This window comes from Pithys albifrons, chromosome 1 (assembly GCF_047495875.1).
Source record: "Pithys albifrons albifrons isolate INPA30051 chromosome 1, PitAlb_v1, whole genome shotgun sequence".
NCBI classification, from domain to species: Eukaryota; Metazoa; Chordata; class Aves; order Passeriformes; family Thamnophilidae; genus Pithys; species Pithys albifrons.
The window spans coordinates 7,660,133-7,678,814 of NC_092458.1; the positions used below are offsets into that span (position 1 = coordinate 7,660,133).

The window sequence follows — 18,682 nt, forward strand, 5'->3', positions numbered from 1 at the left end:
GTGTTGCTGTGGAGTCTAGCAAGAGAAAACACTCCTCAGTAACAGAACATGAACACACTCCGAGTAATGCATTACTAGCAGTGATGCCGTACTCCATTGTGGCTTAATTGTGCTTAATGGAGTCCTGCAGTCTGTGATTCAGCTGCACGTGTCAAAGCAGGGCACGCCCCACTTGAACTGCTTGTAGAAATACGCAGCAGCTTGACATAACCCTTTTGATAGAGTACTGGAAGCATCTCAGATAGTCCATCTCACCTCTCCTTGCAGTTCAGATAGTCCATCTCACCTCTCCTTGCAGTTCATATTTCTCTTCTCTAATATAATAATGTCACAGATTCAAACCAGATCAAAAAACCCAAACAAAACAAAACCTCCCACAAACACACATTGACCCCCAATACATATTTCTCTGTTCCCTCTTTCCCACCCAGCTTACTTTTGTTTTCTGCTAGATGAGGAAGAGAGCTCAGCAGGCCTTTTTTGTCATCCATCCAAAACCATTCACCTTTTAACAGCTTGTGGGTGATGAGAGAGTTGGAAATTGGTACATGACAGTTCTGGTACCTTTTAACATCAGAATTTTATTTCTTCTTGGAGGGGGGGACATGAGAGGATGGAGTCCTTGTGTTGTGGAAGACAGTAAGAGAATCCACATTAGAATTGAGTATGACCAAGACTTTGTCTGAAGTCTTGTAACACTATCTTCAGTACACTTAAAGCAATTTTAAAAGTAACATTTTAAATGCTAATTATCTGTTTGCTCTTAGGCATTTTTCTCTGAGTGTAGTGGTTTTAAGAAGAATTTTTCTCAGGAGTAAGTGTGTTGTACCAGCTTTTTTCTTAACATGTGCATTTTGATACACACAATTCAATGATTTATGACAACAAAAAGGTGATGCAGTAACCCTTCAGGCTGGCTGTCCAAAACAGCTGTACCAGATCTCCATCAGTACCATTACAATCAGTAACATGCACCCTAGATCCATATACATCATCTCTTAGTTATGCAGTAGTTGCCTTTTGTCTTTTTGCACATTAAATTTAGAACTGGTTTCTAGCTGAATCATATCACAGCCCAGCTTGTCTAGCCAGGAGACACTGCACTGAGCCACTTCCCCCCAGCTACAGATATAGCTTTGAAAGCTGGAAGAATGGGAAGTGCAGCTGGAGGCTGATGGGCAGACGATGCCGTGTGCAGGAAAATCTGAAATACAAGGCAGGGAACTTTTCCTCCAACTTGTCATTTTCCTCCCAATAGACTTGCCTGAAAGGGGCTGCTTTTCTGAATGATTTCACTGAGTTCAGTCACTCTGCATCTCCTTGAAGGGTGTCCCAATGGATCTCATTTTCCTTTAGTGGTTCACCTGAGCCTGCCCAGGAAGTCCATAGTAGAAGAAAGTCCATGGGTCTGAAGGAGCTGTTATGTGCTTTAGTGTGTTTGAAATTTTTTAGTTGTGGGAGAAATGTCTTCACACTCCTCATGCTTCAAACCTTTACTTAGACCCCATCCTAACCCATGCAATTACCATAGCAATGCTCCTGTATTAAAAAACAGTAATAGAGTGAATCCAGGATCAGTTGGCTTGGGTTGTTTATTGGAGCTGCAAAGATGTTGATACAGGTATAAATGATAAACATGATATAAACCAGATCCAATCACTGAGCAGTGGGGCCAAGTTTTTGAAGGGGTTGTCAGCCATTTAGGTGTACCATTAGTCAGCAGGAAGAGGAACAGACAATTGATCCGTAGTTCTGTTCTCTGAAGGATTTTATTGAATAGTTTTTTGACTTTGTAGAATAGTTGTACTGTGTTACAAAATGGATTACTCTACTTGTTCTCTTGTGATGGGTAAAAAGTGGATTAGTCTGTAGAACTGACAGACCTTCTGTTGAAGTTAACCAACCACGTGGCTTTCACTGACAGCACAGGGTACAATGACATTGGCATCAGAGAAAAGTAGTCTCTACAGAAACCACCATGTAACTCACTCACACATGCACACATTTATATGAACATCTGTTTCATGACAGAGGTTCTAAGTTAAAAAAATAATTAGTTTGGATTTGAAAATTTCAGTTAACTTTTAAATAGTTTACTTCCTATCTGTTCTGCTGCTGCCACACTTTTCATTGAATTAGAAGTTGTCAGTGTGTGACCTTTCCTGGGTCTGATGGTAACGTGTAAGTGCCAGTGGGATTGTTGTGTGGTGTTGCATCAGCTTTTAGTGCCCCTTACAAAGATAAGCGCTGAATGCCAGTGTGTTGTCATTGCCTCTTTTTTTATCTACATTGGTAATGAAAGAGGAGTGCATAAATGTACAGATATAATGCTCTTTCTTGCATGTGTACAACTGGAGAAAATCTCCTTGTGGTCTCCTGCTGTCAGAGGCAACTGCACCACTTTTGGAATCTGATCAAATGCCATTTTGAAAAAATTAGATTTGTGCCCTGAAATGCTTATTTTTTTGTTTGTTTCAAATTTCTAAATACAAATTCATTCCTTTTTTCCATTGAACCTAACTTTAGACCTTTTAAAGTCAGGTGTTATGGTCTTTTATAGCTACACCAGTAGAAAAAGGCACCTTTGGAGAGTCATTCATCTGATGTGTTTCAGTTCTCTGTTTTACAGTGACACTAAAACCCTCTGGATGTAGGGCTGGGGTTCTCTCCACTCCTGAGTGATGGGCTCAGCTTTAGTCATTCAGCTCAGGTACACCTGTAGTGAGACAGGTGAATTTTAGGATAAAGACTAAAAGGAGATGGTTTAGCAAAGCCTGTGTTTATGCTGCTGAGCTACCGAGTTTTGCTGTGAGTGAATCTTCAGGGAATGACTGGAGAAGTGGCTCAGCTCTCAGGGGAGAGGGGAGGGAGCCTCAGGTGGGTGAGCAGGAGCTGGCAGCCAACAGCTGCAGATAAGGAGGAGTCAGCATTGCTCTTAAGGCCACAATGACACCTCTCTCAGAGCAGACAAGGTGCATTTTCTCTTCTCCTTTGCCAGACCTGCAGACACTGTAAGAGTTCGGTGCCTGCGACACAGCCCTTAGAAGGAGCAGGGCAGAGTGAGGCATTCTCTGTGGCCCAGCCCAGGTCCTGAGCCTTTGCTTCAGATGCAAAGTGTTTTACAGTGCTGTGTGAGTTACACCCCTCATACAGACACAGCAAATGCTCTGCAGCTGCCTGGGTTAAGGACTGCCTGCACAAACATGGTCTTTTTCATTTGGTGTATTTGATTATAATGATGTAAACAGGAGCCACTGTAGTTTATTTACAAGGGTGAGTGACGTATTTTCCTGTATAATAGGTAGCTGTTCTGAATACGGCATAGCTTGGTAAGTTGCCAACGTACAGCTCATAGGTGTTTTGCCTTGAGAACATTTCTGATGTTGTGCTGCAGTTACAGGAGACGACAAAGCCTGGAACTGCCACCAGCCCAGTCCAGTGTGGTGCTGCTTGCAGCAACTTACTTGATACAAGTTACTATACGTAGGCCAGTAAGAGTTCAGTCATCCTTTCTTTTTTTCACTTCTTTTAAGCCTTTCAAAACACAGTGAGGACTTTGCAGCACACCTTTTCTGATTTTAGTGCTCACTTTACTACCTGCATTTGCACCACACAGTAACTTTTTCCTTGAAAGTAACTCAGTTCATGCTTAAGTGTGAAGAAAAATGCACCAAAACCTCCTCCTACAAAACATTTTCCTCATCAATTTACAGTAAAAAAGAAATGGATTAGATTAGAAAATAACTTCAGTCTTCACTGCAGCATTGCTGCTGTATATAGTTTGAAATTAACTTTACATGCATGTGCCAGTAGAACTCAGATACCTAGTAATTAACACACAGATTATAATAATATTCTGCAATAAGTGGCAATATTAGCAAAGGGGGAAATGGTGAGAGAAGACCAAGACTTCAGTGGTATTATCTAAACTGCTTGTTAGTTGTGCCAGTGTGTCTTCTGGTTCCTGACAGTGCTGTCTCTGGAGACTTTGTGCTAGTTAAGAAACAGACCAAAAAAATCAGTGGTGTGGAGTGTGAATATTGCATTTGCAGAACCAGAGCTTTCCTTTACTGTAAGCTTTACTTACAGTTTTTATATACATGTGTCTGGGTTACTCTGACTTCTTTCCCTATCAGATCTGTTTCTTTAGAAAACTCATACTACTGTATTATCCAAATTGCTTTAGTGTAAGTAAAACCAAATATTCCTTGCTGAAGAGCAAGGAATCCTCTTGGCTGAAGAGCTCTTCACAGAACTTGTGTTCTTCCTAAGTGCACCAAGCATTAGCATGGAGAGATCCATCAACACCTTCTCCTTAAAACCAAAGGTATTCACTGCTGGATCTCTTGGCTTGCATTAGATCACAGAGAGGAACTAATTGGTACATAGAATTTATGTCTCTTGCTGGCTTGCTCCTTCTCACTTGGGTATTTCCTTAGAGAAAGATTCAGAAGGAGAGGGAGAGCAGTGAGACAACCATGAAACTAATGGAGATAAATGCAGACTTTCACTAGGTGTTCTGTGCAGTAATAAAATAACTTCATGGACTGAGAGGGGAAAAGATTCATACAGTTGTATTATTCACGTCCAGAATTGTGTTTATTTCTTACTCTCTTAGCAATGTCAAAAATATTCAAAGAGTCAACAATATTTATTATTTAATAGGATGGCAACTGCCACCTTTCATATCAGGCAACATCAGCACATCAGTTGCTACTTGATATTAGAAATCATAGTTGGAATGTTATTTTTAGGGAAAACAGCCAGCTTCTCTTGCCCAGTGAGAGAAGCATTCAGTATGGAAGGTGTTTATTATATTTATTTTGAATGCAGCTGTGTAAAGTTGACAGTTTAGGGCCATTTTGGTTTAGATGGTGAAGAATGAGCAGTCATTTGTAGGTGGAAAAATAGCCAATTTGACTGAGTTCTGTTACACTGCATTAAGATAATAATTTTAACATTCAAAAAGCTGCCACTCATGCAGGATTGCAGTGGATGTGAAAAATATTGTCAAAAAGCCAAAATCAGTGGATTCCCTTTCCCTCCTTTTTCAAGTTTCAATTAATAGATTAGAAAAAAAAAATCTGTAACTTTTTTATCACTGTTTGCCCTAGAGCAGGATTATCAAGAAATGTTGCAGAACAAAAAATAGACTCACCATAAGATCTATTTCTGAAATTTAATTTCAGATTAAAGCAATACTTGGAAAGTGTTTACCCAACCCATTTTGGTGTGTATTGAGTTAACAGTTAAGAGAAATAGCATGAGAGAAAGTACATTTACTTGTGTAGAGTGTGTGTGTATATGTTTGTGTGGATACATGTATAGAAGTTATACAAAGCAGCATGGTTTATACATTGCACAGCTTCTAGAGAAGAGAGAATAGTCAGGGAATCCTGTGTTTTGAATAATTTTTCTCCAGCTTAGACATGATTCACATCAGAAAGTTATCCTTCAGCTAACAAAGGCTAAGCAGCCAACTTCAGCAACTTAATTTAGGGAAGTTCTCTCATCTCATACTACTATAATTACTTGTAAGCCAACAGATCTGGCAGATATTGGAACAGAGTATTTTCACTCATCTCTCTGAAAACTGTGATGGTACAACAATCAAGTAAGGAGTCTTACTCTTATTCAAAACTCTTCAATTGTGCATCCAAAGATGAATCCAAACACCAGCTTCTCATGGAAGCCTGGACATCCAAGCTGGAGGAGAAAGATGGCTGGTAACATCATTTCCAGTTTGAAAACTCAGCCTGTCTTAACCACAGTAACCAAATGGCAATGATTTTCCTTCCATTTTCTGTAATATTAGTGCATAAATATGCACCATACACATACCTGTGTATACACACATCTACATACATACATATCTGTATGTGTGTATTATGGAAGTTCTTCTGTGGACCAGCAGGTGCTCTCCTCTGTGAATGCTCCACCTCCACAGGTGCCTTGGCACAGGAGGTGTGGGGCTCTGCAGCCTCCCTGGGACCTGGGTTGGAGGTGTGTAAAGAAAAGTTCCTGCCCTGGTACAGCCATCAGATTATTATCCATTATTGCTTTTTCAGGTAGGGAGCAATAAAGTTGCAGCTGGAAGTCGGAGGGCAATCAGGAGGTTGATTCTTTAAGGTCTTGGGACAACTGCTTGTCTGTTCTTCCAATCACAGGGAATAAGAAGGGAAGAAGATGACACAGGAGCCAACAGATCATTAGGGGACTCCCAGCCTCGTGTCACCCACAGAATTTTGAGTGTTCCCCCCTGTCTCAGTTTACACGACAGCAGGTCTGCTGGCAACAGGCAGGGTGCACCTGTCTCAAAGGGGGAAAGGAACCTTTGCACAGGAGTTAGCAGGGAGCATTGGAAGAGCTTTAAACTACATATGAGCACAGAAAAGGATAAAATCAGGATCACTAGAGATAAGTTTGAGGGATAGTGTGCAGGCGAGGTCCTTTGGCCTGCTGTTGGTGGTGGGGGGGATGAAGAGCCGTGCAGCACAGACACAAGGCAAGGGTTACTGTCATATTAGAAACCACAGAAGCACCTGAGAACAGTCCTATAGGATTTAGGGCTCTCCTCTCAAAAAGTTGTTAGGATCCATAGCACAATTAAAGTACATCCACACCAGCTCTTGCAGTGAGGGCATCCAACAGGAGAGGCTGGAAGCCCTTGCACAGCAGGAAAACGGTGACACAGCTGCCATCAGAAACATGGGGGGATGACTCTCACACCCAAAGTGCTGCAGGGGATGACTTTAAACCCTTCAGAAGGGATAGGCAAGGAGAGGCAGTGGGGTATCTGTGTTACATTAGGGAATGTTTTGATTGTCTAGAGCTTAATGATGGTGACAATAGGCTTAAGTGTTTATGGGTAAGAGTCAAGAGGAAGGCCAACAGGCAAATATCCTCATGGGAGTCTGTTATGGACCACCCCCAACCAGGATGAAGAGGCAAACAAAATATTCCATAAGGAGCTAGGAGAAGTCTCATAATCACTGGCCCTTATTCTCATCAGGGACTTCAACTTACCATATGTCTGCTGGAAATACAACACAGCAGAGAGGGAAAAGTCCAGGAGGTTCCAGGAAGTGTGTGGAAAATGAGCTCCTGATATAGCTGGTGGGAGAGTCAATTAGGGAAGGTGCCCCTCTGGATCTGTTTTATGTGAACAGAAAAGGGTTGGTGCGAGGGTGTCTTGGGCAAAGTGATCACAAAATAATAAAAGCATTCAATTTTTGGAGGAGAGGGTTCAGCAGAACTGTCACCTTCTGAAGGGCAGACTTTGGCCTGTTTAGGGGACTGTTGACAGAGTCTCTTGGAAGGCAGTCTTGATGGACAAATGAGATCAGAAAGACTGAACATTCTTCTTCAAGAGGGAAATGTTAATGGTGCAGGACCAGACCATCCCCATGTGCTAAAAGATGAGCCAGCGGGGAAAACGACTGGCCTGACTGAACAGAGAGCTTTGGCTGGAACTCAGGGGAAAAAAATGAGAGTTTGTGACTCTTGGAAGGAGAGACAGGATACCTGAGAGGACTGCAAGGATGTCATGAGGTTATGCAGGGAGAAAATCAGAAGGAGCAAAATCCAACTAGAATTCAATCTATCCACTGCTGTAAAAAACAATAAAAATGTTTCTGTAAATGCATTAGCAAAAAAAGGACTAAGGAGATTCTCCATCCTTTGTTGGATATGGGGGGAAACAATGACAAAGGATGAAGAAAAGGCAGCTACTTCATGTCTTCTTTGTCTCAGTCTTAAATAGAAAGCCCAGTTGTACTTCATGTACCCGTCCCTCAGAGTTGGAAGATGGGGATGGGGACCACAGTGAAGCTCCTGTAATCCAAGGGAAAAGGGCCAGTGACCTGCTGCACCACTTAAACACACACAAGTCTGTGGGACCAGCTGGGATCCACCCAAGGCTAATGGTTGTACTCAACACTGGTGAGGCCACACCTCAAATCCTGTGTTCAGTTTTGGGCTCCTCACTACAAGACATTGAGGTGCTGGATCCTGTCCAGAGAAGGGCAACAGAGTTGGTGAAGGGTCTGGAGCAAAAGCCATATGAACACATATGAAAGATCTGGGGTTGTTTAAAGGGGATTGAGGGGGGACCTGGATGCTCTCAGAACCACCTGAAGGGAGTTTGTATCCAGATGGGGATCGGTCTCTTCTCCCAGGTAACAAGCAATAGGATGAGAGGAAATAGCCTCAAGTTGTGCCAGGGGAGGCTTAGCTTGGATATTAGGAAAAATTTCTTCACAGTTAGGGTTGACAAGCATTGAAACAGGTTGCCTAGGAAAGTGGTGGAGTCATATTCCCTGGACGTATTTAAAAGACATACACGTGGAATTTAGGGATATGGTTTAGGGATGGACTTGGCACAGCTGTGTTAACAGTGGGACTCAACAATCTTAAAGGTCTTTTCCAACCTAAATGATTCTATGAAAAAAAAATGTATAAAAATTGGTAAGACATTTGTACAGCTGTGAAAGGTTTGTGGACAAAAAGATACAGCTGAGAGCTTATTTCCTTATGACCAAAAGCCACAAGGCTTTGGATCCCTTCCCTATCCCTCCAATTTCTGGATTTGACTACACCATGTGTATAGAGCATTACCCTAGAAGAGAAATTGTGGGAAATACACTTGGAAAGATCCTTTGGGTAAAGTCTGTCCATCCTGTCAGTAGGAAGCACAGTTAGTTAAATTTTGGCTCTTGAATAATAGTATGGAAAGGAAAAAATCTCCACAATTTATTTTCATTTATTAATTGCATTGAATTATAGAAATAGTGTAAAGAACTAATATGCACCAGAAATCTTTTCTCCACCCTCTTTTTGTAAGTTAATTCTAAGCAGAGAGACTAAGCATTGCAAACATTCAGATTCTCATAATGGTGTTCAAAGAACCATATTTCATCTTTCATAATTTCCCCTGGCTCCTGTTTGGCATGGAATTTAGTTTTCATTTTACAATTTCCCTGTTTCCTTCATTTCCATCAGGAGAGAGAAACAGAAGAAGAAGATGCCAGGTGGCTTTCAGTTACATGCCTCAAAATGAAGATGAACTGGAATTAAAAGTTGGCGACATCATTGAAGTTGTGGGAGAGGTGAGCACATCTTTAATTGAACATACACACATGAAGGACTGGCATCTCTGGTGCATGCTGAGCTCTTCAATACTGTGTGTTTTAGGACATAAAGCAGACATTTTCTTTCTCTGGTACACTGGCCTGGTGTGGGTTACTGCTGGGGGTGACGGGATGTTGTTGTTTTCTTACAGATTTTGTGACATTTTTCTCCGTAGCTCTTCTGGTTTTATTCCATCAGTTGATGCTTCAGAATTCTGTTCAGGGAAAGAGCTCTAAGTTTGTACTACAGAGCTCTTGAGTTCATGTTTCTGAAGAACTAAAGGTTATAACAGAAGAAGCTTTTCACAGTTTTACTAAGCCAGCCACAGGGAAAATTACCTTTGCAAAGTTAAACACATGTAAGAAATTTACTGGACTCTCCACTGGAGTTCACCTTTTGTCATCATTGCCAGAAAAATTTAAGAATTTCATTTTAGTCCAAGCAGTTCAAACAAACAAACAAACAAACAAACAAACACACCAGCAATACATTTGAGACTCAAGATGCACTTATTTTGAAGGTGGAACTGGATGTGGAAAATGAATGCACATCCCTTAGAAGGGCTGGAAACAAATTATGAAAGCTTAGACGGAGATACAGAAATTGTCTTTGTGTGAGTGAATCTGGTTGCAGGATCAAGGAATGCTGTTCGCTCCCCAAACCCTCAGTGTTCCATTAGAGATTTTACAAGTATCTCCTTGAGTTTAATAGCACGAGGAAAGTCAAAATGATAACATGAATTCTTTAACTAGAACACATTCAGACTCATTTATTCTTTGTTTACTTAGCTTTAAAAATATCTCAGACCGTAGCCTGCTCGAGTAGCCAATACAAGGTGTGTTTCAGAGAATATGAATTCTATTACAATCTACATGACATCCAGCATTTCTTAGGACAGATTAAATTCTCACTTCTGAATGTAAGAAGCTTAGTGATCACTGGCTTTGCTTTAACCTAGCTGTGCACACCAGCTCTGCACATCATTCCTGGAATCAGACATGATGTGCCACTTGACTAACCTTATTCTGTCTGGAAGCAGCTTTGTGATGGGGGAATTCAAGGTTCTAAGATATTTAAGAGCATATTTTGAATACAATGTAAACCTGATGTGATAATGATTTTCAAGGCATCGTATGAGCTGTTTTCGTTGGGCAATTTGAAGTACATTTGACCTCACATGGCCACACAAATATTACTTAAAACCTCCAAGTCTGTGTCTTTCAAGAGTAAATTGGTGTTATAAAACCCTTTCCCAGTATCCAGCCAGCAAATTAACCCTACCTAATGAATAAATAATTTCTGAATAATTAAATAATTTAGATGAGACACTTGGCTTCTCCTAAGAAATGCATCCCTTGTATAAATTTGAACAACATAATTATAAATAGCAGATTTATTTATATCCAAGTGAGACTGAAAAATGTTTGCGTTAAAATTGAAATAGTAAGAGTGAAACATTCCACGTTCTCCCATCTGTGTACTTAAAGTTAAGGGCACATTTTTGAAACCCACTTGGATTGCTGATTACAGACTTCTAGTCTTAAATTTGTACCCTAAGTTGCTATTGTTGAAGAAAACATTGTCAACTTTCTTATTTTAAGGTGTAAGAAAATTTATTGTCTAGGGCTGCTTTTTGGATTGGTACATATAATGTCATGATGGAATTAGTTTTCCTGCAGTGTGGAACAGGATTGCTCATGGATGGCTTGAGCTGTTGGCCATCAGTAAATGCTGAAGCTCAGCTGACACAGGTGGGGCTGTGCCCACTGTGACCTTGTGAAATACCCTGTTCTGTCAGCTGCTCAAACAGAAGGGCAGCTTCAGGCTTCACCTGGTGCATTCAGGCAATTCAGAGCATTGGCTGCCTCTGCTGGGTGAAACTGGATCAGCTGGTGGAAGAGGGAAAATAAGAATCAGCTGGTGGAATAGGGAAAACAGGAATCTGGAGAAAGAATTCTCAGTGCCTCAGGAAGGGATATTGTGGGACCTTTATTCTCCACCATGATTAGTACCAAGCAGCTGATGTTGAATACTTGTGGTTACTACTTCCTCTTCTGCTCTTATCATGGTCATGTTAATTCCTCGAAAAAGTAGGGCAGAATCTTTATTTTGAAACAGGAACTTTGATGCAAGAAGTTGCACCAGCCAACGTGCTGATTTCACTGTTTACCCTTCTGCTTTCAGGTTATGCTGCATAAAGAGTCATTGAAATATGATTCACAGTGTTTATGTAATTAGACATTAAAAATGAGGCTTCCTCAGTTGCAAGAATTGAGTTTTGGTTTTTTTGGGGGGGTTTTTTGCAAGGTCCAAAATCATGCTGTGTTATTGTACAAAAAAATCCCAAAACAACAGCAAAAAGCCCTCACACATAGGCAACAATTCTTGTAAAATACCAGTTTTGTTTGTCATTACTCAAAATTAAAACCTGGATGGCATCTTCAGCATTTTTTACAGCAGTTCAGTGTGAAACTGGAATATTAATGGCAATTTACTTTCTATTTCCAGTTGCTCCATTCCATCACCCTGTGTTTTTATTCTTGTGTAGAAGGTCTCAGATTCCCACAGATCATATTTTATTGTCTCCTCCTAAGAAAGTTGCATCAGTTAATTAGTTTAAATTGACTTAGATTAATATTTTCAAATCTTTGTGGATTTCTGTTTAGTTGAAAATGAATTGGTTCTTAACTGACTTACCACAAACTGAACCTGGTATTGTTAAGGTCAAAATACTCTCTATGTATCTTTATGTGGATATTGAGCAAAAAAATGTGTTAAAATGTCGCTTGTGGTTGACAATTCATTAAACTTTTGCTATTGCAAAGAAAAGCTAATTGGGCTTCAACCCTAAAGAAACGTGTTCTGCTCCTCCTCAGACCTGTTCAAGGTCGCTGCCCCCAGCACAGGGCTGACAGAAGGAATACAAGTTGACTCCATGGGTGTCCAGGTGTGTTTCCCCAGACTCCCAGAGAAAGCAGGTTATACTGACACCACATGGTGATGTGCTGAGCATGAGGATGTCCGTCCTTCTCCCGCCTCTGCTTGAGTGTGGAGGTGTAGTAGCATCTAAAGCTACCCAGAGCCTCCTTCTTCATGCCATCAGATTGGATAAGGTACTTTTGAAAGGGTTTTTATGTCTGCAGTAGTGGTAGATAAAATTGGAAATTCCTCTTGTGACAGAAGTGCTTTGGTGTTGTACAGTGGATTGGAACAACAGCAAGTGTGAATTTTGAGAGACAAGGCTTGTTGCCAGATGGATGTCCTTGGAGGCTGTATATGTACAGAATTCATAGTTCCTTCCTATTTGTCCTACATGGTTAGAAATTAATTATATTAAGATCAAACATTCAACACAGTAGATAAAATGCTTGTTGTTAAAACAGAGGTTTCCATAACTGCAGAGGCACTGATACCCATGAGAGTCATTAACAGACTTAAATTAAAAGTACATTTATAACTAACAAGAGAACCATTTTTGTCATTGTTTACATTCACGTTTATTATGTGAATGATGGCTTTTTGCTTGTCATTTTCCTACCTCATTAGCTATAACTCTAATTACAGTTGTCCCAAAATACAACTGTAACTAATTGTCTTATTAACTGCAGATATCTGAATTCCAATTATGTTTCACCCTTAGATTTTAATGGGATGCCAGATAATTAACCTGTATCATCAGAGTGAGGCCATTTGGCATGTCATTCAACAGTGCTGAGCCTGCTTCCATTTGGGATTAGTCTGTCATTGTGCTGCTATGTGGCTTTTGGCCTCATCCTGCTGAGAAATCAGCTTTTGGCAGTGTGTAGTGCATGGAGTTAAGCTCACAAGTGTTTGACTGAGACATTCTGTAATACCACTGCACTTATTCTTTGACTTTTAGGTAACATTGCCATATATTATGTGATCAAATCCTATCAGTAGCTCATTTGAAATTATAAAAATGCAGAGTGAATTTTTACAAATTGGTTGCTTCCGTGGGGAAGATTGGTGGGTACTTTTTTTTTTGGTTCTTATTATGAGATAAAGTGGTGCAACCCACATCCAAGAACAGGATAAACTGGGAATTGAGCTGGACTTTTCTTAGCGTGACTTATTTTGGCAGCTATAGAGTTGAAAGGGGAATGAATATTTAACTGTAGAGAGGGGTTGGTCTGTGCCACAAATACAGAACTGTATAATATGGGAGAAAACAGCTGGGAATGAATGCTGGGGTTTCACATCCCTCAGTTACTTTTCTCTGGAATGCTGTGGTAGTGTTTTTCTGGATCCTCTTCTAACAGGTTGTTCACAAGGACTTCTATGACTGCTTCTTATTTGGTTAGTTCCTGCCATAGGAGGCCCTTTTTATTAAATAAGGGTGCAAATACCACTGAGTCTATATAGGGCCATCCCAGTTTGCTGTCATTGCTGTCACTGTCCTCAGTTTCTTGTTTAGAAGAGGATGTTAAAAAACCTAACAAACCCCCAAATGACAAAAACAAACAAACAAAAATTCCCCAAGTGCATTTTGACATTGTAAAATAAAGAACTCTGAAGCTGAAAATATTCCCTAATATAAGTTACTTGTGCAGTTTTTAATTCTTACCTTCTGCACCTGAGTTACCAAGCAGTTTCCAGGTGTGCTGTAGCAGAATGCCCAGGCGTGGTTGGTACCCCATGGGTACAGCTCTCTCTGAATGCACTCCCAGAATGAGCCATCAAGTGGCACTGTAGACACCATCTTCTGTTGAGGTCTTGTTTCCAAAGTTTATTTTCCCATTGGCAGTGAATGTGATTTATTTTGCCTCTTGGGAATCTATGTTTTTAATTTCCTTTCAACATATGATTGCTTTTGTCCTTTGAGCTCAAGATTTCCCATTAGAATTCATAAACTAAGGGAGTTTTTTTCCTTTGCTTTCCGTGCTCTAGTTCTCTCAAAGCAAAAGAAAATTTGTTGACCTTGGGCTTCTCTGCTTCCTGTTGCTTGCCTCTGGCATTGCTTTTGTTCCTGGGACTGTGTGTTTAGTTTTTACAGCCCAGACTGACTCTGTTACGATCCAGGGAGACTTTTGTCCATCTGAAAGCTTTCCTGACTCAGAGCCTCCTTCATCTGCCCTAGCTGAGCTGTGAGCTGTCTGTCACCACAAGAGACAAAGCTGCAGACTGTGGAAAATCTTGTGGAATGGGCCAATGCTGGAATTTATTGGAAATACACTTTAGGTCAATGATTCCAAAGAGCTCAACATTTTCATAATTTTAAGAACTTTAGCCTATTAATTATATATCAAGGTGTAAGCAAGCAGCAAACCAGTCCTGGATATTCTGGGAGTTTGCCTCAGCATTTCCTGCTGGTTTTGGTTATCCCATCCTGGAATTCCAGGGATGGATCCCAGTTCTCTCAAGAGAGGATGCTTCTAGGCTTGCAGCAGCGAGGTTTGCTGCACTGCAGGTCAGGCTGATGCTCCCTCTGACCTTTCTTTCTTTGAAGAGGATGTTGCAGGTTGTATTGGCAGTGAAGAGAAAACCTAAAGAATGTAAAATGTAACATGTCCTCGCTTTTGGATTATTTTAATCTTGTAGTCCTACTGACCTACTAAAGAGACTTTGTTTTCTTTGGTTGCTTTACAGTTACAGGATAAAACTGTATTCATGGTCTGAAGTAGAACTATTATGTTTGTATGTTTGCCTGAAGGCTTGAATTGCTCTCCTAATTTTTCTTTTAAATTTAAACATGGATCTATTCTGATTTCAATCAATTTTTGTTGCCTTCTAAGCAGCTTAATGTCCTAGCATCTGTATACCATTAAAAGGACTTCTTCATGTTTGTGTGCCTGAATGTTTCATTCATATAATTCTCTGTTATTTTCTGTCTGTCCATTTCCATTGTATCTATTTTGAGTACTTCACTTAGTATTTCTTATTTATATTATTACTTGTAGGAAAAATTAACAATTACAACCTCTTACTGTCTTTCTAGTCTGAATTGTTTTTCTGTAATGGGATCTCACAATTTGATTAAACACTCACTTTCTAACAAAGTAAAATAGCATATTTTGAATTATTTTCATCTGTATTTGTTTTATAGTTTACAAACCCCTCATATACATTAAAAATAGGCTCTACTGGTTGAGTAATGCAATGACAACCAAAGCAGAAATATTCTTTCTTCACTGAAAATTAAAAAAACCCAAAGCCCAATGATACTAAAAGATGTTTGAATGTTGCATAATTATTATATAGATTAAATCCCAAAGGCCAAGGTTCTTAATGGGATAAATTTCTCTAGAGGTAATGAACTATTCTCTGGGGACATGGCTCATTTGTGTCTCATCAATCACTTCCAGTGTCAGACTGCACATTTTATCTGTCCCTGCCCCACACACGGTGTTGACTGAGTTGCAGAAGAGTACAATTTGTTGTTACCTCCTAAATATATGGAGTAATGAAGTATCTTCAGTCACTTTCCTGTGTGTTGTTGCTGTTCAAAATGTGGTGTGACAGCAGTGCTGGCAGCCTGGGGGCTTGGCAGGATGAGGATGTGCCATGGTTCTCCAAAGGCAGGGAACAGATAAAACACACGGAAAACACACCTGAAAAATATCTCTGGCTACATCCGCTTGCATTTGGCAGTTTGGAAAGATCCTTCCTCTAACTTAAAAACCCCTTTATTTTCAGGGCAGTTGGCGTGTAGATCATGAATGGTAGACCTTCTCTGCCAGCACAGGGACATGGCCTGCTGAATGAAATCCTTCTCTTTGTAGGTTGTGTGGTTCAGCACGTGAATGTTGGGCATAAATCACGACCTGGATGTATAAATCTGAAAGCACTTTGTTATAACAGCACGGCAACAAATTTTATTGAGCTCGTGCCTCCAGACACGGATTACCCCCATGAATAATGGATTTTCATTTGTAAGGTTTTACTGGCTGTGAATTACTGCAACTTTTCAAACCATATGGTAGTGACTGCCCTAGTTCAGGATAACTAAATCCTGGAGGTATGTTAGTGTTTTCTATTGCATGGATTTATCTCTAGCTTCTGTGTTTTGAGGCTTAAAGGTATGTAGCAGGTAGCAATAGTGTTCAAAAATACTTGAAGTTTTAGATGCTTTTGATGAAAATTTCCTAATAAATCTTTGGGAGGCACCTGAACCTCAGAGGCATCTGACCTGAACCTCTGATTTCTTGTTAACATGATTCTGTGTTTTTAAGGGAAAAAACTCTGGGGTTTGCCGTAGATTTTTTTCTGAATTTGTAGTATTATTGAATGCAGGTATTATTAGACAATTAGTTTTCCAGTCAGCAGAAAACTTACAATAAGCTAATGTGTGTTTATTCACCTCCAGTTTTGATTTACCTGTCTAAAGATCTTTGTGTGTATGTACACTTCCATGCACATCCATAGGGATCCGTACAGCAACGTGCCACATGGAGAGTGCTAATGTTAACTGTGAGAAAACTGTGACCTGCTACCCTGGAAGATGTAAGCAGGTGAAAATTACTTGAGGAAAAGATGAAACAATTATATTTGTGGTCAAGTAATCTCAGCATCTTGCAAAGCAGGGATCTTAAGAACTGTGTAAATCCTCTGATTAATCTTTGGGTCAGTTGGCTAATGCAGTTATGGTTTAATGTTTACCTCTAATCAGTGTAGCCATCTGGGAATACTGCATTAGAAACCTGAACTATTTTATTGCTCAAAGAGTCTTGGCCATATTGTATATTTTCTATATAACAATATATCATATTTTTATAGATATATAATATTTTTATCATATTGTATTTAGAGAGATAATTTGTAGAGTCTACTAAATGTTGTGTGTCATGCAGTTTGTTTTCCCTATTGCCTTTTATTAGTCTGGATAAGAGAAAGGAAATATTACTTTTTAGAGACTTTGAAATTATAATGTGATAAACCTCCCCCTCACTGAAGCAATTGAGTGATACATATATATTATATCTTCCAAATTAACAGCAAATTAATAACAAGACCAAGATAATTCCCAGAGCTGTGATGGAGCTCACCAATATTACCAATTTATTGGAGGGGGGGCAAATTTTGTTGTGGACAGGTACTGAGATTAAATGAAAGCCTGATCTGAACTCCTTGCAAATTAAGCACAAAAATTCAGCTCAAGAGAACCAGAAATGTAGGGTTTTTTGTAGTAAAATTGTGTGTGTAACTAAGTTGAAAAAAATGCATTCATTCCTCTGTTTTGGGGGGAAATATTTGGCTGTATTAAGAGACTTGTTTTCTAAGAACTCCAGTTTTTCACAGATAAGTGACAGGAAACAGACTTTTTTCTAAAATAATTAACTAATTTCCTTTAAAATGTGTGGTTGTTTTTTTAGCAATAAATGTGAACAGCCTATGAAATTAATGTTCTGTTTTCATCATTGTGGGGGGCAGGGCAGGCAGGAAGGTGTGTCAGACCTCACTGGAGATTGATGTGTCACAGATTGACACTGTCCTCCCCTGTCATTTTTTTTTGGTGAAAGGACAGTGTCTGACAGATGAAAAATACTTATCTATCATGAGTGTGTTTAGCTGATGCATATAATAAGTAATTGCTTGCTGGCCATTATAACCTAAAGGCATCTGGTTTCTAATGGCTGTCATTTCACTGCCTGACACCACCATTCAATCCTAAATGGGTTATACAGGAGGGAGTTTGTAATTTTAAAGTGGTATTTTCTCTTGGGATTTGGCTAGGTGGTGTCCCTCCTCCTTCTGACACCATCATTATTAGGTATTTCAGGACCTCTGTAAATCTGGAGTCAAATATGCATTAGTACTGTTCTTTGTTCTCCATAGATTTCTTACATTAGCACATAAATGAAGAGGCAATATTCTTAATTTTTAAAATACATAGTTTCAGATTTTGATGGGGAAGGTGTCACGATGTCCTAATTCACACAGACAGAGTTCTCCAGCAAGGCAGGAATATTCACATTATTTATATTAAGATACCTAATTTAGATTCTCTGAGTAGCTCTTTGTAGGTATTTATCTTTCACGTTTGCTTACTTAGGGAATTCAAACTCAGAATTTGCAAATCACATCTACTAAGGTGGTCTTGAATAGTCATACAGTGTGCACAGAAAATTTAGTGATTGAATGGACAGCCATAAAAATTGAAATGTAGAGACATTGTGTGCTCTCTAGTTCCTTTATCCTTTCATTTAATGTTCATCCATGCTCCTGAGTGCTGTCAGCACTGCAGACATTTACAGATGGGTTCATGCATCTTCCTTGTTTTCACTTGTGAAAAAAAAAAAGAGATATTCTGGCTTGGAGCCTGTGCCATGTGCTCCTTATACCTGGAACTAATATATGCTGTTCAGAGTCATTACTGCCATTATTGGATGTATATAAATAATTCAGCAAAGTGTTGCCTGTGTTAAAACCCCTTTTGTTTTTTATTTTTGTCTTGGTGCAGGTGGAAGAGGGCTGGTGGGAAGGAATACTCAATGGAAAGACTGGCATGTTTCCTTCCAACTTCATAAAGGAACTGTCTGATTCTGATGATGTTGGAATAGCACAGGAAGAGCAAGTAAAGTCAAGTAAGAAAAAA

The 18,682-nt window shown here is 39.8% G+C and overlaps 1 protein-coding gene across 9 annotated transcripts in view; it reads left to right on the plus strand.

Annotated features, from left to right (window-relative positions):
- SH3KBP1 (SH3 domain containing kinase binding protein 1) overlaps positions 1 to 18,682 on the plus strand; it is a 227,750-nt gene that overhangs the window by 105,926 nt on the left and 103,142 nt on the right. For all 9 annotated transcript variants that reach the window (XM_071553835.1, XM_071553921.1, XM_071554103.1 and 6 more), the window contains 2 exons: positions 9,001 to 9,107; positions 18,548 to 18,671. In XM_071553835.1, the coding sequence (XP_071409936.1) occupies positions 9,001 to 9,107; positions 18,548 to 18,671 (231 nt within the window). The remainder of the gene's footprint in view (positions 1 to 9,000; positions 9,108 to 18,547; positions 18,672 to 18,682) is intronic.